The following is a 23,207-nucleotide window of genomic DNA, read 5'->3' as shown; positions in this document are numbered from 1 at the left end:
TTGGAGAGATTACCTACTACTTTTGTTAGTGATACAATAGTTGCACAATTTTCAGTAAAATCTCATCACCCTTTTTCTAAATTCTTTTGAAGTGGTATGAGGTGAAATATCACCGCAGAGTAACTGAATTTTGAAACACCACTTCCTGTGGTTTCACCAGTTCCTTTTCAAGATGCATCTCCAGCAATCAGAGCAGTCCCTGACATCCTCAAAGTGACTTAGATCTCCTGGTTCTGAAGCTTCGCCTCTCCCTGTCTCTCTCTCTGTGCCTCTCTGCAGTTAGCATTTGTTCCTTGCACTTTACCTTGGTTAATGTACACCGTGTGTATTCCTTCCAGCAGTTGCTTCTCTTGCTTGTTGATGTCGGTGCCGCAATGCAGAGAATGCTCCCCATTTCTAGCGATGGAGCTCTTATCTCTCCACCTTGCACTTCATCCCCCCATCTTTCATTCCCTCTCCCCTCTGACCCCATCCCCCCGTTTGCTGGCACACTGCTTCTGGGAGGGGAAGGAGGGATAGAGCACTGGTGTTGTTGTAGGGAGGAGAGAGCCGAAGGGAATAACGGAAGAGGTTAAACCTGGCACAGTAAACGTGCAATGCTGTCTCCACGCCCCTTGCCTGCCTTCATTTCCACTAACCCCCCCCTTCCCACACTCAGTTTCCTGTCTCACATCTCCAGTCTTCTTCCCCTGTCATTTTCAAGAGATCCCCTCCCTCCCTGACTACTCCACAGGCTGCGACCCGAGATTATTTACTGTGTCTTGCAGCCATTTCCAGCTAACAGCCATTACCCATTGCAAAAAACGATGATAAAAGACGCTGTAGGATATAGCAGGGTTACACTGTTTCGTGCTACTGAAATGCCCCCTTGCTGTTGGATATACAGTAGCAGTGTTATACTGCTACATGCTACTGAAATGCCCACTTGCAGGGTTTCAGCTGGCATTCTGAGAAGATTGGCTTTGTTAGCATTGGAATACATCTGTGGACCAGCCGAGGGGAATTATGGGATAGCTGGCATGGTCACAGACCATGGTGCCCTTTCCTTCTGCCCAGTGTGGCCTTGCGCCTGTTGCATGCTGGGAAGAAGCCGGATGGCGCTGCATGGCCCCAGATCTCCCCCTTCCCACACATCCCCGCCTGCTGATACATGGAGTGCCATCGCTGTTTCTTCGTGCCTGTCTTTTATTTTCTGTCCTGAAGACTAAAGAAAATTTCTCTTAATTTTCTCTTCTTTTGTATCCTCTTTCTCTCTTTCTCTTTATGATGATTATTTCATTTAATTTTTGGTTTGGTATTTATTTTGGTTTTATTTTCATTGAATTTTTTTTTGTTTGTTTGTTTGCTTTTACGTTTTTTATTTACATTTTCTGGGGTGGTTTTGTTTTGGGGTTTTTGTTTGTGTGTTTATCTGATTTAATATTATTTTTTCATTTCATTTTGGGCTTTACTCTCCTTACATTCTACTGGGATTCCATCCCTGGTCCCCTGCCCACATTTCTTGTCTTTTTCTTTTTTACAAATATTCTTGTAAACATCACTTCATCACCACCATCATCCTCATCATTTTTGATATTATTATATTTTTCATGCCTGTTCCCTGTTCATGCCATCCCTTTTGGCATGTCTCTGTTCCATCCACCCCACCCACCCCCCCATGACTCCGCCCCCTCCTCTGTGCCCCACCCCCTCTCCCTCTCCACAGCATTGGGACCAGGGAGGGGGTCACCCAGAAGAACCTGAGTGGCCTGCTGCCTATCCGTGATTTTAGGCTAGACCCCAGCCTCCTGTACTCCCTCCCCTTATTGGCCCTCAGTCCCAACCTGCTCATTGCCTGGTTGTTCCTGAGCGTGGCCTACCTGCTGGCTAAGCTCCGCTGTAACTGAAGCCTGCCAGTCTGTCTGTCTGTCTGCCCGTCTGTCTGTCAGCCAGCCAGGAGGCCAGGCCGTCTCTGAGTCTGTCTGTCTTTCTACCTGTCTGTCTGTCAGGCAGGTAGGCAGGCAGTGTGTTTGTCTGTGAGTCAATCGCATGGTCATTCTGTCTTTGCCTATCTGGCAGGCTGTTTGTGTGTCTGACAGGCTGGCAGACGGAGGGTTTTCAGGTGATCAGACAGACATTCCATTGCGTAGACGGTTAGTCTCTCTGACTGTCTGTCTATCTGCCAGGTAACCAAACTCTACAGCACTTCCCTGCTTAAATTTGTGTTCTTTAAAACAACTGGCCCAGGGAAAGTGCTGGTCTAAAGGTCTAAGTGGCTGCCATTGTCAGTATTTTGCCTTACTTGTATTTCTACTAAATTTATTTAAGGTACAACTAAATTCTCCTAATGCAGATATTAAATACTAAGTTGTAAATAACAAAATACTTTTCCCAATATTGTAGAATAGATGGCCCTATGAAATATTATTATTATTATTATTATTATTATTATTATTATTATTGTGGTGGTGGTGGTTGTTAATTTCAAAGAACTATTAGACCTACCATAATAGCTATATTTACACAATTGTCTCGCTTGGCTTTTCAAGTCTTCCTTCCTTTTGTGTTTTTGTAATATCCAAGAGTGGAAATGAAGAGCAGGCTTGGTCAGGGCTGGGTTCGAATGGTCTGTTTATCCCCTGCTCACGTGCCAGTGGCAGTGTTGCCACACTGTACAGTAAGGTCTTTACGCTAGCTCAGGTCTTCCTGCTTACGTTCAGCAGGGAAGACTGAGCTTTCGTTAAATGCAACATATTTTTTATCAGTATTATTTTATTTTTGTGAGGAATAGCTAAACTTGCCAAATTGCAGCACGTTATAGGATGTGCTGCATATTTTAAGCAATGGAAATTTGTTTTCATTTTTTTCTGAGAAATTTGTAAGACCTGCTTGATTATGCAGCAGTTATACCATTCACATATATATTTCCTTATGTCTGTCTACTGTGTAATTGAGTTCTACGAAAAAAAAGCTTTCTTTTCCAGTTCTTAGATAATGTATCTTAGATAACTGGGTATGCTTGGAGCATTTAATTTAGTGAAACTATTCAACATGAACATTTGTTTGGTCAGGAGAAAATTTTATTCCTTAGGAAATAATAAGAGAGTAAATTAGTTTTTGTATATAGAAGTTTGTTGGAGTATGAAAAAGGAGTTTGAGACCATAATTATTGCCAAATGCAGAAATGAATCTTGGTATTTCCTGCTCATGGGAATTACAGCAGCAATCCCAGGAAACAGGTGTAGGTACAGAGGAATGTGATGTATGGCCAAAATCAATAAATGTTCTGTATAGATGAGATCTTCTGTAACACGGGAGACATGGGCAGGGCCTACAAGGCATATTTCAATCCCACGCTATAATGCATCGTCTCGAACTGTCATAGATAAACCCGAAACAGGCCTCTCTCAACGTGACTTAACAGCGATGCTCCGGTTGATGCCATCAAAGGTTAAGGTTGTGTTCTGCTAGACTGGATCTGTATCATTTCTGTGCCGGTTCATTAAATCCTGGACACTGAGGTGATCCACATCAGATAAAGATCGAGTGCGTCTGTGCACATTCTGTGTAAATCTGGCCCAGTGGAATGTCACTTGAGTTGAATTACAACTTGAGTTGTAATTTGGAAAGGATCATTAAAAAACATGCACACATTGGTTAAAAATAAAAAAATAAAAATAAAAAAGAGGTGCATGCCCCATGCCATTTCTGTGGAGCAGTCAGCCTCACGACTTGGGTATCAGTCCCCTGCTTTAGGTTATACTCTATCAGAGCTACTGGTGTAGCTAGGTTATTTGACAATACGATTTAATTAAATGGCCAACTTGGCTGGGTTTTCAAGTGAATTAGGTTATTAGGTTAGCTAGCTAATAAGAATAGCTTCACAAGCTGTTGGAACTAACATTACCTGATTAGCTACCCAACAATTAAATGGTAATAATAAATAATGTACTAAAACTCTGATGTAACTTGATGCTACTTTAAAAGATAGCCAGTCAGCTACAGGTAAATGGCCCAATATTATTTTTCTATGAGGAGAGTTCTGCCACCCTTAATTAGTTCATCAGTTTACTAATGTGTTTGTTGTAACCACTGAATCTTCCTATTATCTGATTCTTTCAAGACATACTCATAGATTATGGCTTGTTTTCTGTCTGAAAGATCAGGGGTTAATGTCAGCGCCTGGAATTACAGGCTGGTATAGCTTTGTGGGGTCGCTGCAATAAAGAACCAGGTGTACAGTTGCTGTTTGCATACAATTATATTTTACATATATATATATATATATTCATCGTTTATATTATGAACTAATATATGCAGAATTTGTTTGTGGCAGTGTCTAATTAAAAATAAATAACTTGGATTTAACATGGAACATAAAATTATCCTATATTATTATTATTATTATTATTATTATTATTAGGGGGCCAATCACCAAGGGTGCGTAGGAACACTATTGTTTTTGCTAGGATCATTATTATTCTTATCATTTTTCTTTTGCCTCTCGCTAAGTTTTCACCCATTTCCAGTATGGCTGCAAAATTGCAACATTGAAAAAAATATTACAGGCATCCGGTTTCACATACATGCACCAGATTTCTTCCACATGTCTAGCTCGTCATGTTGAACAAACAATGTCATAGAGCCCATAGGATTTTCTGCCATTTTGAATTTTTTGAAGAACATAGGCTTTCAGACTTCTCCTTATACTTTGCCTGATGATCACCAAATGTCAAATTGCTAAGGACATTTTGATATGTGCCAAGATGATGCAATATGGCCTGTAGGGCCTTTTTGCTAAATACTAATTAGCAAATTTGCATGAGCTCTGTCAACTTTTGAAAACATGAAGAGATATCATCCATTATAGTATGGCCCTGATTGTAAACAAGGTTGTGCTTTATTGAATAAATAAATAATTCATACTATCAGGATCACAACTTTACTTCTCTATCTTAAACCAACCTGGGGAATGGAATTATTCTCAATAATCGCTATTGCCTCAAGTTGCACTTAATGTAGGCTAGAGCAAGAGTGCATGCACAAAGACTATGAAAAAGTGCATATAGGATTCAACACTAGTCATGGTGCGTGCAGCATAACCAACTGTGGTTGAACCCAAGGAAGTTATCCATTATAATGTATAGTGTAGATTTTTAATTTAGAAACGTGCTTTACTTCCATTACTTGGGCATTTGTGGGCGAGACAGGGCCGGTGGAAGGGCAAGGATGGGCTGTAGCAGGCAATGGGGGGAAAACTCCTCAACTCAAAGGGGCACTTTTGTTCCGGAGGGGCATATCGGCTGGTGCTTTAGCACCATTAGGACCTTATGTGTGCATGTGCCAGGCTGGGAAGAAAAAAGGACTGGACCCTGCCCACTTTGCTTGTCTCCCTCTCCCATTGCAGCATGCAGTGCACACCAGTAGCACAACTGTGATATGAGGACAACTAAATTGCAGAAATCTCAGAAAGATACAAATTGCACTCAGTGTTCTGTGGTGCACCCTTGATGCTTGGCCTCCAACATCGCTGCTTGCAGCTATTATTATTATTATTATTATTATTATTATTATTATTATTATTATAGTTTTTAACTACCTCTGCTATTTTTGGATCGTTTCTTAACATATTTGTGGTCCCGGACAGAGCAGTAATTTATTCCAGGTTATGGCACACTTGTAATAACCAAGTAGTCACTGGTGGATTTAACCGATCAGGTCTGTTTGCTTATCTGAGATATAAACTAGCAACAGGATGTTTACTTCTCTGTGATGCAGTGCGGGTATTGATTCTGTGCAAGTTAACTTCAGTGGACCTGGGGGGCTCAGTTTTTCTTCTAAAGGATGCCATTTTCAGTCAGGATGAAATTGATGCAATTTACATATTTGTATTATTATATATATATTAGATTATTAAGAAGTATTTTTTGCCTATTATATTTTGAGGGTTTGTCTTTAATGCAGATGTAGAAATGCAGAATGTGAAACTGAAATGATATTCATGCTGTAGTCACTTTATTGGGACAAATTTCCTATTCAGCTTATTCAGGTGAACATTGGTCTTTAGTCCACGATTGTAAGAGAGGGCTTCCAACTCAAGAGAGAAACATAAATTATCTTTTTTTGCTCCAGTCAAAAGAGCTGCAGATGTAAATCTTCCAAAGAATCTGCTTGTGTTCTATCAGTCCAGAGTTAAATATTGCTAAATATTAATTATCTATATTCCTAATATCATTAACAGAGCTGGGAATTTGCACCAACCAGCTGTCTGTATTTTATATGTTTATGCAGTTTGTGCTTGTTCGCTTTTATTCATTATTTTTTGGTCAGACCTTTGTATAAAAACAAGCTTTTTCTAGTCTGGCTTTGTGGAGCTATTGGCTGCTGTGACCATCCCCTCACCCCCTCCCCCTTTCAGCAACCACTTCCGTTCTCATTCCACATCCCATTGGCTGTCACAAGTCATGTGAGCTTTTGCTTTGTCAGTTCGCTGCCACGTTTATTTTGAAAGTTGTTTGGTTGTTTTTTGCTCATTGTCGTTAACACAGCCCTTTTTTGTTTGTTTCTTCACCTGCGATCATCCTCTCTGTACTTTATCCCCCCCTCCCCCTTACCCCACCCCCCACCCCCCAGCGAGGGTTGTCGACGGGAGAACACCATGAAGAATGTGGGATGTCGCAAGTATGCTTTTAACTCTCTGCAACTAAAGGCCTTCCCCAAATATTATTGGCCTCCAGAAGGTACTTATGGGAAAGTGGAGACCTGATAGGACAGCTGGCCTCCAAACCCAACCAATAGAAAAAGGGGGAAGAACAAAAAAACGAATCATGCCGCTTCATGTAAAATCACTCTTAAGATAACAAATCACAAGAAATTCTATGACATGTGTATATTTAATTCATATGTGTGAATTTGGTTTCTGCACACGCACAAAACCTAAAACTAAAATAAACCTTTAAGGCCTGCAGTGAACAGGATTTCATTGTCCTTTTAGTCATTATTCTTAACTGCACTACAGTTCAGTAAGTACAGTACGTATGGTCTGTCCTTTTCACAGTATTTTAAAGATAATGACAGTTATTGCTCCAGAGTGTAAATTTGCTTTACAGTATACTGGACAACTATGGCATACAGTGAGTACCCAGCAGGGGTGCAGCAGTTCACAAAACTCATGGTTCGGTTCAGTTCACTGTTTTGGTTTTACGGATTCAGTTAGGTTCGGGTCTTAAAATCTTTGGTAAAGCAGAGAAAAGGGTATCACTGCTATGTTCCCGTGACAGTTCATATAAAGTTAAGAAATCCCTGCTGAGATCATATCTCATAGCTGCCCGTGTGATCACTTACCTAAGGCTCATCATTACTCGTCTCAACAGGAATATCTTGTACATTTCATTTGGTGTCGGTGCATGTGAGGTCTGCATTGCTGCATTTTTATTGGTGAAGCAGAGAACATCTAGAGTGCTTCTATACTGTCTGAACCTGTCATAGCATATGGTGCTTGCACATGCAGAAATACTTTAGAGTCACACTAATTCTCCCTAAAACTTGCTCTGCCTCTGGGCTGACCATGACCTTTCCTGTCTTGTCCAATGTGATCTGAGCTGGGCCTGTAGACGGAAAGCAGAGCCCTTGTAAACATTCCCAGTTGCTTGGTGGCCAGGCCCAATGCTGCACATGATGTTGTTTTTCGTAACAACATCCTGGTTGTTCTCTTGTTTACCTACATAACAGCCTCACATGCAGGTGTATTCTCCAGGTGTATCTTTGTGCTTTCACAAGTTTTTGAGATGGGAAGACTGAGTGCATTCCTCTGCACTGAGGCGGATCCCAAGTATTCAGGTCTTTGGAAAGAATGTGAATTGTGAAAGAGCGTATCGTGGTCCTAGAGATAGCTTTAACAATGTGCTAAGTCCGCTCAGTGCTGAAACACTCACTAAATACATGCACTTTCAGGTTTTATTGTTTTAATTAAAAGAAGTAGGGTACAAGTTTATTTATTCTGTAACTGAATGCAACATGATAATGTTTGGAGATCCAGAGACAGAATCTATGCTAAGAGAGTACTGAACAAGCCACTTCCCCACAAAGAAACCTCTTGGAGCTAGAGCGCTTTTCCACATACAAGTGTGCCGTTGTTGGCATTGTACCATATGAGATTCAGCATCTGAGAGTACCTCACTATGAGTAAGCAGGCATTCATTTTAAGCTTCTTCTTGCACATCTATTTACCAGTGTTCACCAGCAGTGGGATGGAGATTTTGTTCAACTCGTGTCACTGTCATGTCCTCATGTTTCCTTTAATGTTTTGAATTTCTAGCAGAAAATATGCATGTGAATTGCCATGCACTTCAATGTGATGATTAAGGACTTATTGAGATAGAAATACTGACCTTTATTGGGTCAATAATATTCCAATTGTTTATAGGGTTTGAGGGTTCATATTAATGCGTTTAAGCTTTAATATGATGTTTGGCGCAAATGGTAGCTGCAGTTATAGTCAATAACCTGACGGAAACTGAACTCGTCTTTGTTTTGTGCACACGAGAGAGACGTTTCCTTTAATTGATTTGTACAATGTAAATGGTTAAATGTAAGGATGGCTTGTGCTTCAGTCATTCAACAAATAAATCAAGGGATCTTACGAATACCCATAGCTCCAAATTTACTTTGCCCACTACTAACTTGTTACTGGCTTGTTCTGAAAAATATTGGTACACATCTTCGTTCTGCTCCAAACAGATCTCTCACTTCCTGCTACTATAATTGATTTGGTTGTAAAATAAACAGTCTAGAACTCGAGAGCTAGAACTCCCCCATGCGGATCAATCATTGGAAACAAGAATTCCATACAGTATGAACATTTTGTTGTTTTTAGTCACTAAGGGAACTGTGAAATATTAAACTGTACTGGACAACCAATATAAAGGCTTTGTATTTATTTGAAATGGTAAAGCAAAAGCATCTTTAAATGCATGCATGCAGCAAAACTTGCATATAATTGTGCTTTTTAAAAAGGTACCAATGTACTGCTAGAAAATGTCAATTTGATCAGTTGTGAAATGTGATTTGTATAATGTAACTACTGACTTCTCACTATGAGTCAATATTACTATAAAGTTTATTTTCAATGATTTAGACATGATTACTTTTTAGATTTAATTTATGTTTATTCTTTATAAATAAGAACTGTATAGCTCATGCTCTACAAATGCCTTCTGCCAAAGTAAACATTTTGGAATTTATATTGGATTTATTTTTACAGTATTAAACATTTATGTTTTGTTATACATACAAAGAAAGGGTGTCTTTGTAGTTTTGAGTTTTGCTGTGAAATGTGCTTTATCTCTAATACTCCTGTATAACATACACTATTAAAAAATGACTCATCCCAACCTCCTGTTTTGTTCATGGCCATTTTTATTCTGTCACAACCAACATAAGTAAGTGAGCTGTGACTTTTGGTCAGTGCTTGTCCTGGAGGGTAGGAAGGCAGACCCATAAAGAAAACCTGCAGCCCAGCTAACACACATAATGTGTCAGTGAGGGGTTACCTTTCCTTTACCTTCTCTTGCCACCTTCTTTATGTCACAAAGTACTATTTTTAACAGGTACTCACTGATGATATTTCCAGTACCGGTTCTAAAATTTTTTCCATGAAATCCTCAAAAAAGTTACGTAAATTCAACTCCCTCTTTCACACTTTCTTTTCTAGACTTGAGTGTTCATTCATAATATTTTCTGTCCAGATTTTTAAAAAAGCAAGAACTAAAACTTTGGCTTACTATTTCCTTGTTATTGAACATAAGGTTGATCTTTCCTTAAGGCACTTACCCTAATGCTAACCCTACCCCCATCAATAAATCAAACTACCAAGATATCCTTACGAAACTAATGGTACACTTCAAGTACTTGTTTGATTAAATACATGCATAAATAATCTTGTAAACATTACGGTAAACGTACCATATTATCATAGTATCAATCGTGTACTGTTCCTTAATGAATAGGGTTTTTCATTGTAATCATATTCCTTTTTCAGATAAGCATATGAAATGCGGAGTCACTGCAAAAGAGAACTAAATTTATATACAATTTATTTCAAATTTTATTTACACAATCATAAATAGATCCTTTATCAAATTCACCACACATGGAGTTTAGGGAAAACAGACAGACCCAACACTATGAATCCCTTATTTAAACACAAGGCTTTGGATACACAATATCACTCTGAAAGACCAGAATTTAAGAAGAGTCACTATTAAAAACAAAACAACGATAGCACGGAAATGCCTTGACAGCACAGAAAAAAAAATCATTACAGTAAAGTGCACTCAAAATTTTTGTTGAAAATACTATGTTTAAGGTTACATTTCATTTTAAAAATGTTACAGCATATATTGCATTGGGGAAAAAATCAAGAATAAATTAATTGTCACCCACATTTCCCAGTCAGTGGCAAAACATGCAGACTAAAACTCATGAAGAAACCCTGAGGTACATGGGATTAAAGCGGAAAAGCTCGAGAAAATAACAAATATGTCCATTAACACTTTGCTTGAGGTATGTGCCATTGTGCTTACATAACGGTCATGACATACCAGCCATGACTAATCATGACAGTGCATTACAGCTTGCGACAGGTGTAACACCACTGCCGATGTATGCCGAAACCATATATACAAGTTATTTTGAATAAGTTTATGATTTTGAACTAGTTATGATGTTTGTCTTGACTAAGGATTCACTGTCGTGGCTAGTTATGGCTGGTTATGACACGTGCTGTTCTGCCCGTGGCAGTGTTAGGTAGGCTTTATGACATATTGTTAAGGTTTACCATATTTACATACCCAATCCCGTGTTCAAACAGTGATCTGCTTTTTAAAAGTGAAGGCTGAAGACGTAGAAAATAAACATATGCACCACTTTGCTGTACATAAGACTTAAAATTCTGCATTTACAGTGTATGGAGCAGGAATAAGACACTACTCTGATATTAATTTCCAGCAGATGGCAGCAACATCCGACTTAATTTTTTAAAAAGTCTATCACAAGGTTTTAATGTTTTACCACAAGCAATAATTTTTCTAACTTAATAAATTAAACCTCAATAGTGCTCGCTGGATGGAAATCAAGATGGAATTATGATTTTATTTATTATGTGCAGCAATATAGATTTTTCTACAAATGATCTCAAAATGCAATTTATTGCTGCGCTTGATTATCTTGTCTCATAAAGGAGCCCTTTGATTCTTAACGCAGGCAGAAAAAAAGGCATTGGTATTTCAGGGGCAAGTATGTTCTGTGTGCAACCTCATGACTTAACCTCTAGGGGGCTCTGTGTGTCCCCCTCAAAGGCCAGGTTATCATAATGGGGTGGGGGTGGGACTCCTCCGCCATTTGGGCCCTCCCCCTGGACTCCTTCACCATTTGGGCCGGCCCCCTGCACTCCTTCAACATTTGGGCTCTGCTGGTTCTGGTGAGGCACTATGGGGTAAAACCAGATGTACATCCAGTCAGTAGACAGCTAAACCCACTAAAACAAAACCCAAATGGGCCAACTGAATAAGTTGTATGAAAATACTTCTTGACATAATTTTAATGACCTTTATTCAAGGTGCCCTCCCAGAGTGAGAAACTCTCGTCAGTAAAAATGGAATTGCGGTTTTGTCCAATATGTTTGGGATATCATTACATACAGGAACTGGTGTGTAATTGAATGGTTCAAATTCAGTCTCTGGAAACACACCTTTCCTTGCCTTTTATGCCAGAAAAGAGGTGTCCTTCTAAGACTAAGGGCTTTCCAGGCCTGTTCTGACTGCTCTGTCACTGTAGACTGCCACGTGATAAAATGGCTACTGAATGCCACATCAATCCAACAGCCACCACATACTGCAAATTGTAATATACAGTTGTAATATCATATCATCAATCTACCAATACAGCTGAACCTCAAAGATAAGAACTTCTGTTTAGAGCTGGCTGGTCAACCCAAATGGTAGCATCGTATTTGTGTGTTTTCAATTCCTTGTTTACACTAATGCAAAAAGGCAAGCATTCACTGGAAATAGGTCACACTTTCATGTGGCTGTATCTAAAACGTCATATTCTATAACCCTTTGCTAAAATTCCAAACAACTTGGATGGCAAGGCAATAAATTATGTGAACTCAACAAATTACAGGCCGTCTAAAATGTGTAATTTGTGAAATATTTAAACATAACAAAATTGCTATAAGGTTTAAATTTTGTCAAGGAGGTCAGAATAGACTGCCTGGGGACGACAATTAGAGCTCGTACTCAGTATGCAAGTATGTCAGTGTGTCAGCCTCACGAGGCCAGAGAGAGGAAGACTGCTTACTGCTGCACGAAGGGGTCTGTGTGCCCGACGGGACTTCCTCGGGTTCGTACACAGAGGCGTACCCCGACGAGGCCGTTTCGCTCCGGGCGTCGGTCTCGCTAACCGTCAGGGTGGTGGGGCGCGGCTGCGACTCCGCCAGGACGGCCACCTGCAGCTCGTTACCGTGCGGTTCAGGCTCCTCTCCTTCCATCTGCGGGGCACACGGGAGAAGGCTAAACGCGTTAAACGCAAACGAGGCGGACCGGGAAGCAGGGACCCCCCGCAGAGTCTGCGGTGCTCGCAGCTGCCCTGATTTAATTGGCTAAAACATTGTTCTCTCCCTCTCCACATTAGCTAATGTGTGGTGAGCGTTCTGGTGCAAAATGGCTGCCGTACGTCACCCAGGTGGGTGCTACACATTAGTGGTGGGTGAGGTTGTGAGTTCCCACTCATCACTGTAAAGCACTGAAAAGTGCTATATAAATGCAGTGATTCATTCATTCATCCATCCATCCATCCATCCATCCATCCATCCATCCATAAAGTGTTAGGGACGTAACGTTGCCCTGCCATTCCCTAGAGTCCTAAAGCATTAGGGAAGTCTGTGATCGATCCAGCGTCAAGGGGAGGAACGCACCTCGACCCCTAGGGACTTCAGGATGTCGCATTTGCACATGGGGCAGGTCCTATGCTCCAGCAGCCAGGGTTCGATGCACGTCTTGTGGAAAAAATGGCTGGAGAGAGAAAATAAAATCCCTGACAGATCAGTAATGTACCACCACATACACACATACATGCAGCCCATACTGTTGTGGGCATTTAACCACAGATTCTCTACACAGTGCTGAGAGAGATGGCTATTTTAGCAATAAAATACCAGCATTTTCCATTGTTGATGCTCAATTATTGGATAATTATAAACGTTCAAGAGGGGCCACAGCAGAAGACAGAAAGCCATAGCTGCTGTAACACAGATGCCTCTTCTATTTATCATTGGGTACACATAATAAGGAAGTACAGGTTGGGAAAAAAACAAGAGCTGACCATGTAGTTTGTATATTAAACATTGGTTGTGTACTATAAATTCTCTCTTTTTTCGTCGACACCTGGTTATAAAAGAGGCTGAACTAAGAGGGCAATCGCGTTCTATTTAAAATATCCGGTGAGGGTGTGCTCACAAGTCAGCTAGTGGAAGGATAAGGAAACTATGAGTGCTGATATCAGGCTGGTCACACTCACAAAGCAAACAATGACCATCCTTTATCTGAAATAAAGATAAAAAAATTCTCCAGTTCAAGTGGGTAGAGCTGGCCCGACCGCATTCACAAAAATGAAAGTGACCTTGAAGAACAAACGCGACCATTCAGATCACGTTGTGTGATTTTTAATACTTCATTTCAACAATAAAACTCCCTCAAATAATATGAGCTATTAAAAAATAGAAACACAGAAGTCCAGGCTTAGCCATTTCGAATGGTTTTTGCAAACGTCCAAAGTGGTATTGGACCCAGGGCTGTAGTTACTAAAAAGAAAAAAAGAAAAACTAAATAGTTATGGCTGTGGTTTATACGTATAGCTGACATTCTTAGTGTAAGCAAGGCTTTAGAGGCTCTGGGACTGCGTGTGAAAACCATGAATATTATCAGGGGACAAGGGCGGCAACACGGCCATAAAAATCTTGCAACCCAGTGATTCATATAGTTCCACTGTAAATATCGTCTCTACAATCTATATTGTTCCAGAACGAAAACTAATAAAACTGAAGCTTTTTAAAGACACACTAGACAGGGGTTTCTGCCAAGCAAACAATGCAACAGTAGACCTGAGCTGGTTTCTTGAGCTGGATCTAAGCAGTCTAATCACATTTCAGCATGCAGTTTCACTGCAGATTTGCCCTTGCCAGAACAAACAAAAGCCCCAATCACTGCTGCACAATATGTACCTTCCTGAAAACAGCATGGGTCACATGACTGACCAGGACCATGTCAACCGCGAAGACAAAGCCATCACCCAGTGAATGATTTGGGCCAAATGTACACACTTGCCCAACGGCAGCTGTAACCCAAGAATACGTTGAAAGATATAGCAAAATATGTCTTTGTATGACTTTCCTCTACTTCTTACTTCTGCATTTGTTGTGCTATGCAGGGATAATGGCAATTTATTGTACAGGTACCATGATAGTGTTGTACAGTTAACTTGCCATTCTTTTTCACAAATGTTTTGAACAAATATTTCTGTTATCCTTCGATTACTACTAAAACTTTAAAACCACCAGCACTTACTATACTAACTGATGATATACCACGGCTTCAGCAAGCACACTTCTGGAACTCTTATAGCTGATGTGCAGTGCTCTGGTGCAAAATGGCTACTGCACATCACACTGGGTTACTACACATTAATGGTGGCTGAGGGGAGTCGCATGCCCACAAAATGTAAACCTTTCTATGATCCATGTTACATACGCTATATATTCGCTATATAAATGTAGACTCTTCTTCGGCTTATGAAACAGGCTACTTCCACTGAAAGGTCAACAAACGTTCCCATGCGGTTCTCCAGAGGCAAAGCCCTAGGGAGTCAACAACAGTCCTGCCGGTGATCTGCTTCTGGGAAACAGGTACTGCAAAGGGAACTGGTAGGGTGAGCCTCATCTGAGCATATACAGAGGCATCGCCTGACCTGCGGAGGGTAACGCCATTTGCAGAAATTTGCCTTAAGTGTTAGGATAGCTCTAAAATGCAGAGAGAGAACACACAGAATGAGTTTGCTTCTGAGTCAGTTAGCAGCTGCTTTTTAAATTATCAGTGTTAAAACCAGTGTGAGAACCTCCCAGAAACTTCTAGAAATGGAAAACACTCCAATACTGCATAAAGTACAAAAAAAAACTTGAAACAGCATTAAAGACAACTGGCCATTTTTCACAGTCCATCAGAGAAACCAGCCAACAATTAACACTTCATCAACACCTACTGAAAACAAAAGCTATTGGGCAGAAAGCAGGAGAGGAGCACCAACGCACCTGCAGGTCAGTACGGACACCACGTCGCCAGGCTTGTAGGCATCGATACACACTGCGCAGGTATCCGCTTCAGGCCCAGTCTCCTTTACAGAAATAAAACAGTAAACATTCCATTAACGGCTATGTACCTGAGGGAGTGACCAAGAACTGATCTTACCCCATATTAAACTCCATAACCTCCAGAGGCATCCTTCCAACAGGTCAGTTATCAGCAACACACAGACACACGCATGCACGTACACGCACACTTCACGCATCATACACACGACGGGAAGGTTACCTGGTCACCTTGCTGCAATGTTCGCACCTGCAGCTGCCCAATGGCCTTCTTGGCCTCATCTTTAAGTTGTTTCTGGTAGATGGAAATTTATGATAGAGAAATAGAGACAGAGGGATAGGAACAGAGAGAGATGGAGAGAAAGAGAAAGAGATCAAGTTTTTGGGAAATTATTTGTTGTTTTTTTCTGCCAGGCAGGGCTAAGTTTGGAATGGGGGATCGGACACACACGGACACACACACTGCTTGTATTTTACACAGGTTTTTAAAACCAAAATAATAGCTTTTGTTGAAATCACAGTCAAATAATTACGTGTACATTAGACAAGTTTCAGAGGGGTGGCGTATCTATTGGGTGTTCTAGGAAAGAAACATAAGTAATTGTCAATGGAATATTACGTGAAGAAGTCCACAGTACACATCATACATTTCCACAGCTAGATATGTACTACGGAAATCTGGGTTAAGTAGAGGGCCCCAGTGCACACCGGCAGAGCTCCACCTGGGAATTAAGCCAGCACTACCTCTCTGGTTGCTAACTAAGATCATTAGCCAGTCCCTCAGGTGACGCCCTGGAGAGGATGTGACAGCGGAAGCCGGTCCCTTGTCTGGGACTCGTGGCGCGCTCCCTGAGTAACTACATGACCAGTAAACAGAGAATCCCCCCCTTCTCAGGACACCACACCATAATATTTGTGTCATCAACAATCTCTGGGGTATGGGGGATTGGGGTTGGGTTGGTTGCTGGAAACATTACATCAGCCTGTGTAGAGAGTGAAAGGAGGGCAAGTTGGGGGTGGGGCTCAGGTTTGGAGTGCGGGAGAGAAGCCGCCGAACAACAAATGAAAACTCAGCGGGAAGAGCACCGCTGGGAAATGGCAACGAGCGTGCCCTTGCGCGAGGCAGGAGGAGACGAAAGACGCCATTTACTACTGCGAACCAACAAACATCACCTGACACCACCTCGAAGACCACCAGAGCAAAGGGACACGGAATTCACAAATCATTCCCAATGAGTCTGGTACAATTAACACCAGGATCCCCTCGAGAGCACCACAGGATGCCTTTGGCACTGAAACATGTGCATCCACCTGCTGGCGGATCTTTTAATGGGATATTTGCACAACAAAGAGAAGATAGCGTGAATCAGATTAATAGAGTGTCACAGTGATGGTGTCTTTTTGTAAGCCACCCCGGAAGTTTCTTCCACCGCGGGTTCCCTCGGCAGATTTCCGGTGCTTTTTCCCACAGGGATCTTGTTTTCCACAGAAAACAATGTCTGAAGTTAACGTAAGCCTAAGAAACTTTTAAATTTTGTTGTGCAAGATAAATTTCACCCATTCATATCTCAACCGTGAATTTTGAATCAGATATCTGCTTTAAAAAATTAAGTTGCTAACAAGTTTCTACATCAAAACTACAATTGTTGTCACTTGCAGGCGGGCTGGTACGGAAACTGAAGTGGTGGTTGGCAAAATACGACCGTTAATGTGCTTTCAATATAGCAACTTGTTAACAACTTACTTTTTAAAGCACATAAAAGCTTTAAATTCACGGTTGAGATGTTACTGGGTGTAATTTGACTCCTAGAACAAAACCTGAAACTCTGTTATGGTTACGTTAACCGCAGACATTATTTTCTGCAGAAATTTTTTTTAAAAGTCAGAAACTCACATCCGGGTTTTAGGACTACAAACTGTAACACTCCATTGAGTACCCAGATTAATTCACAAAGGTTAGTGCTTTTTGCAGAACCTATCAAACGTTGTGCAGGAGCCCATTATTAAATGTTGGACAGAAATGTATTGGGGCAAGGCCATAAAAAAACAGAAAAAATTAACCCTCTTCAGAGAGAGGAATTTCAACAAACAGTAAACAAAAGCCATATAACGCCCAGGGTGAATATTCCACTATGGGAACAGTTTCCCCTCACGGAAACCCAAAGGTCCCGTCGGGTCTGAATATTTCATGGAGTCGGCTCACGCAGTTCAGATTTCACTGAGTTAAGAAGAGAAGCGTGCGGCTGAAACCCAGAGCTGCAGAGAACAGACAGGATTTCGGGTGAATCTATGTCAGATGGCCTATGGACTGTGTGTTTGTGGTTGCAGTTGTGGTTGTGGCTGCGTGTGTGTGTAAGTTGCAGATTAGAGCGACTATGTGAGAGATATTACAAATAACATACGTTGTTGACGTTGATTCTGCTGCACTGCAACCTTCAGTATTTTGTGAAACTAATTCTCCCTCCTACTAAAGCTATCCACAGCTGATTCAAACAGACTGCCATGAAACCAGTTTTTACATGTTTGCAAACAGTCTGTGAGTGCTCACTATTGACACACATTTCATTCATACTATAACCAAGGACTAAGATGTGTGTCAACCACAGGTAAGAAACATGCTTTTGTTACAGGTAGCCTTGTAACTCTAAAAAGAAGCAGTGCAGGTCAAAGCAATTTAGCGGTCAAACCAATGATGCTTTTCCCCAAAACCGCCTTATAAAACTGCCCACTGACATCCTAAGTGGACTGGAGGGGCTGGGTTAACAAATGCTATAGCCTTAGACTGAGGTTTCCAACAGGGGATATAATCTTGGAATTTCCACTTTGAAAAAGTCTCAAGCATTCAAATGCAACCTGCCCTGTCCCAGAGAACATTGGGACACTCGACAGACAGTTAATATTCAAATGCATTCACTACTGCTATTTCAGCTTATGAATGGTGATTGGTGTAATATTGATCATGTGATCTGGCCTAGTATGGCTGCTTACCTGTCTGCGGTTGTGGGCCCGCACGCTGTAGAGCCGGCGGGCCGAGTGAAATATGAAGTAACCCACGGTGATGGCGGTCACCACGAAGAAGGAGAGGGACACCAGTATGAGGGAATACTGGCTCAACCAGGGCCCGTGTGGATTTCCCACGGCAATGGCCATCGTGACCTGGACTCCACTCTTGACCAGCTTGACAATTTCCATGCCCCAACTATTGCCGATCATGATGGCCACTATGTCACGTGCACCTATGAACACACACAATTACAATCACATAGGACACAAACATATACACACACACACACAAAACGTAGGAGGCAAGCCACAGGAATTTGTTCATGAAAGGACTGTGAAATACAAATTTCACTGATAAAGGCACTTTTCGCTTGGGTCTAATTCCACTGTGGACAGCAATGGGCGGGCAGTGTCTGTTGGAACTATGCCAACAGGATATATTGAATGTGATGACGATTAGCACTGGGGCCTCACATTAGGCCTGCGTAAGAGCCAAATTAGGGGTCCCATGTTCTGTCTGGTTATTGAACCAAATCAGCGATGGGCCCCATTTTAGGCATGATTATGGACCCAGAGCAGCAGCAGCAGGTCCCTGTGTTAGGCCTCCTTATAGAGCCCGAGAGGTCACTGCATTTTACCACCTTTTCCCTTTTGCACACATTTGTAATGGCAGTATGTGTGCTGAATAAATTAGTGCTTTCATGGGTCAGACTGATACCTTTTTTTTTTGCAGTGTGCGATTAGCATTCTCTCCCTTTTTATATTGTTAGCTCCACGCAGCTGCATGTACAACTCAGTTCAGTGCGTTGACTGAGTGCAACAACACTCTCCTTGTTTTTGTATTCCCCTGAGAGACTGCAAACAATTTATTGTTTGGGTCACTATACTGACTGTCACAAAGTTGTATCAGGGATAAGTTTGTTTGTGTTCACCATTCTGCCCCTAAGACAGGAGTGTCAATGTACAGGATGTTTCCGTGTTTGCTGAAAATTACAGATTTAAGAAGGCAAAAGCTCAATATGTGTCCCTTGTTTCCCATTTCATAATTAACAGTCTAGTTCATAAAACTGAGCATTATCCTTTGAGTTATTCCCACTAGTGCAGCACTTCCAATGCATCACCTGCACACACCGCCATTGTCAGGTTAAGCAATGTTAAAATGTTATTAACCTTTCACCGTTGGTCTACACCACGACCCCCGTCCCGTACGGTAGGCTAGGCACTGCACTGAGTGGTAGAACCTTGTTTTAAAACAAAGCCGGTTGTTCGGTGAAATATATTTGTACTAACACATTCGCTTAGGAGAACATTGCTAAATGAAGATTCATATATGAGCACATTCACTTCTATATTTGCTTTAGATTTGACCTGGTTTCTGTAGCTGGCCAGGAGTAAACAACTTGACAGCCTATAGGAAAATCTTTCTGGCGGCGGAGCGGGGGGTCATGAAAAAGTATCTCGCGGCACAACAAATGTTGCCAAACTCGAGTTTGCAAACAGCAATAAATAAAGAATAATATTACTATATTACGAGTGTATATATATTCAACAAATAAGAATAAACGTTTTCGCAATTCGGACAGATTCGTTCATTCAAATTTCATACATACCTGGGTGAGCCATTTGTATAACGCTATAACCTGTGTCTGCTTCATTAAATATTACTGCCGCGATAGCTCCATTGCTCGCCGCAATTTTGATCTTGTCTGAAAAAGTACATCCATGCCCGCGCTGTATGAGAGCGATCCATCCCCTAGCATTACTAGGAGCGTCATAAAAAGTATCAATTTCACAGCCGTGTATCGGTTCGGGTAAAAACACACTCCCTGCCACTGAAGTCTTCGGCGAATCCTGCCCGTAAAGTCCACCTTCTTTCCGTTGCCATACGGTTATGTTCTGAGAGTCAACATAAGATACATTCACATATGCTGTATACAAGTAAGCAGCCTGCGCCGAGTGTAAACTTGATACTAGCAAACAAGAAGCCACGAACAACCATGAAAACAGACGTTTTGCTTCGAGTCCCATAACTTTCCCTTCACTCTCAACCAATGTTTCAAGCCCAAAATAAAATCGGGTAGCGTAAAGCAAAACCCCTTTCACGGCGGTAAAAAGTTTACCAATGTACGTTATCCTTGCGCATTCAAATGCAAGTTTGTGTCGATCAAAAAGTAGAGTCTCCTTGGAGTCAATTGGTAGTCCCGTCTATCTATTCGGTAGTTCCGGATCAGCGTCTAACTTTCACCCTAAAATGTTGGTATTTGGATTTGGAGGTTCTTAAACTGATCCTGGACCGGCTATTTGCGAAAAACTGTCGCGCTACCTCCACCTCAGCCAGGTCGAATAGAATTTGGGCACACCCACGTCTCCCTTAAAGGAACAGATATCTTGTGCTCAATCCCATGTTCAACAGTCAACAACAATTCACAATTCCAAAGATCTGGATTACAAATGAAAGATTAACTCACTTAATATTTACTTAATTAATATCATAACACCCCACAGAAAAATAATAAATCGCTTACTTGATTTTCACTTAGTTTTCTGTGTCAAATTTACCCTTGAATAACATAACATCAAGTTGGGAGTCTAAAAACCGCAGATTTTTTACAAATTCAACCAATAAATATCGACAGTATGCCTATATCAATGCAGGCTATTGCACGGTAAAATATAAATTGTTGTCCTGAAACTCAAGCACAAGTTCAGATCGGTCACAAAATTAATAAAATACATTATCTTGGCCTTCACATGACTTTTCATATTTCGTTAAATATACTTGGCGATTGTAGTATGCTTAAATAAAACAATAGGTCTCATAATTATAATTCCAAAAATGTCACTAACACGAATACGCATAATAGCCTAACCGAGGCAACAGTTCAACCTCCAATATGAATCTACGTTGTTTACCAGGCTCGATATGACTACTCAGCCAGGCAACTGAAACATTTCAGACGCTCAGTCTCTGATCTCTCATATTCAGTCTGCTATATCAAGCTACTTCTGAGGTCATGCCTGAATTGGGGAGGTCTACTATGCTGTACGCTGCCATCTGCTGGTAACCAAGAGGAAAGTTGTATAAAACCGTGTGCAGTGCAGCCCTTGTTTTACGGAATTTGCTGACTGAAACCACTCTGTAGTATTCTGAAGGCTCTAAAAGGCAGAAACTATTCTGTTATTGATAGCCTACATGTGCACACGCTGTGATTCCTACAAAACATTGCCAATTTGCCATAACTTGCGTGATTTATTGACAGTACATAGTTTACATATTTATCTAATAATGGACATTTAACAGAAGATAATTACGCCTGAATAATAACTTCACTTGCAAAAGAGTTAAGGCCCGAGAGACAAAAAAAATGCCCACTTCTCTAGGGTTATTCTATCTCTGATCTAAATAGCGAGGAAATATGACGACAGTATCCAGAATACCAGGGTAGTCACGGAAAGGACTCGCACAAGCATTAATAATGTTGATACAGCAGGCAATGTTTCCACTCGGTTTAACACAACACTGTTTGAAGAAGACCAGCTGATATTTCCTTCCACAGCAACCATTGCAAGGATGTTGCGTAAGAACGCGCAATATTTCATATTTTTCATAAGCATAAGAAGTGACCAAAATACTTTAAATATATTCTGTTAATTATTTTTTAATTTAAAAGTCTGCAAAATTCGTCAATAATGTAAAATCGTGGAAATGCCTATATATGGAAAATTCAGGAAACGTAAATAAATCAGGGTTCAATGTACTACTACCCAAAATATTATATAAAATACAAAATGAATGTAAAATTCCTTTTGGCCAAGATGATATATATTATTTTAAAAACTACATATGATTATAACACCACTGAGCTAGACTTGTTGAGTCATTTGAGTTATATAAGAAGTCTTTACAATGTCTGTGTAACCATTACCGTACAACGTGTGCGCATGGGAACAGGCCTTAAAACATTATTGTTAGCCGTTTGAACTTTTTCCACTGCTTTTATGCACATGAGTGGAAGGTTCTAGATGACCTTCTGATAGCCACAAACCTCACATACCTTCCAGATACATGGGGCTTGTCTCGTTCCCAGTGCCGTCAAGGTTGTAGATGACCACAGCCGAGGCTCCCTGCCGAGCGGCTCTTCGGACCTTCTCTGAGAAGGTGCAGTTCCCTCTCTTGATCAGGGCCACCCAATTATCTTGATCGCCCAAGTGGTCGGTAAACGTGGTGGTGGGATCGCAGGCCAGGGGATCCGGGACTGGCAGCTCTACTCGCCCGTATGTGCTCCCCATGGCAGCGTTATTCCCGTACACTCCGCACTCGCACATCCGTCGGACCGTCTGGTTGTCCGTCGGGCTCTTGTACCTTATCTCCACATAGGCTGTCCAGAAAACCGATGCCATCGCTTCGCGCTGAACAGCCAGAAGCAGCCACAAGCAGGCCCAAAACCACGAGAAGCTGTGCCTACCCTCCATTCCTATTTTGCTTTATGTCAGTTCAAACTCAGGCTCAGTGACTCAAGCCTGTTTTTACACCAGCCCCAGTTCCCGTTATCTGACTGAACCTTGAACACTGGCTCAAGGGCTTGTGGGGTTTGGCTGTGTGAACAAATTCAGATGCGATATGACTTTACACTTTGTACGTCAGACATCTGCAGATTCTCATTGGATCATTTAAGACTGATATCTCAGTACCTGTGGCTAAGTCGGCAAACTCGCAAAACAAATAAGTAAAATCAGCAGAGGCCATATCAGATGATACTATGCATAGGCTAGTAAGGCTACAGGATAGGTTTACTTAAAAATA

At 41.3% G+C, this 23,207-nt stretch overlaps 2 protein-coding genes across 15 annotated transcripts in view; one reads left to right on the top strand and one right to left on the bottom strand.

Moving 5' to 3' along the window:
* Nucleotides 1–9,371, top strand: part of LOC118224397 (inositol polyphosphate-4-phosphatase type I A-like) — a 40,400-nt gene extending 31,029 nt beyond the window's left edge. For 7 of the 13 annotated variants that reach the window (XM_035411906.1, XM_035411909.1, XM_035411905.1 and 4 more), the window contains one exon: nucleotides 1,706–1,886. In XM_035411906.1, the coding sequence (XP_035267797.1) occupies nucleotides 1,706–1,886 (181 nt within the window). Of the gene's footprint in view, nucleotides 1–1,705; nucleotides 2,725–6,612 lie in introns of those variants that run through there. The other 6 variants (XM_035411915.1, XM_035411913.1, XM_035411914.1 and 3 more) reach the window with 3 other exon arrangements.
* A 677-nt stretch (nucleotides 9,372–10,048) lies between these two features.
* Nucleotides 10,049–23,017, bottom strand: LOC118224399 (E3 ubiquitin-protein ligase RNF128-like). Of its 2 annotated transcripts, none has more exons than XM_035411916.1 (7): nucleotides 22,459–23,017; nucleotides 18,389–18,636; nucleotides 15,624–15,695; nucleotides 15,344–15,426; nucleotides 12,956–13,052; nucleotides 12,340–12,529; nucleotides 10,049–11,466 (listed from the first exon to the last, which is right to left on the bottom strand). In XM_035411916.1, the coding sequence occupies exons 1-7, from the start codon at nucleotides 22,874–22,876 to the stop codon at nucleotides 11,294–11,296; spliced, it is 1,281 nt and encodes a 426-aa protein (XP_035267807.1). In that variant the 5' UTR covers nucleotides 22,877–23,017; the 3' UTR covers nucleotides 10,049–11,293. The 2 variants fall into 2 exon arrangements, with proteins under 2 accessions (XP_035267807.1, XP_035267808.1); XM_035411917.1 differs by lacking the exon at nucleotides 22,459–23,017 and adding an exon at nucleotides 20,014–22,013.
* Between the last annotated feature and the right edge of the window lie 190 nt (nucleotides 23,018–23,207).

The sequence above is a fragment of the Anguilla anguilla genome, chromosome 3 (genome assembly GCF_013347855.1).
Source record: "Anguilla anguilla isolate fAngAng1 chromosome 3, fAngAng1.pri, whole genome shotgun sequence".
NCBI lineage: Eukaryota > Metazoa > Chordata > Actinopteri > Anguilliformes > Anguillidae > Anguilla > Anguilla anguilla.
Note: the sequence above shows the minus strand (reverse complement) of the source record. Positions and strands in the feature narration are given on the sequence as shown.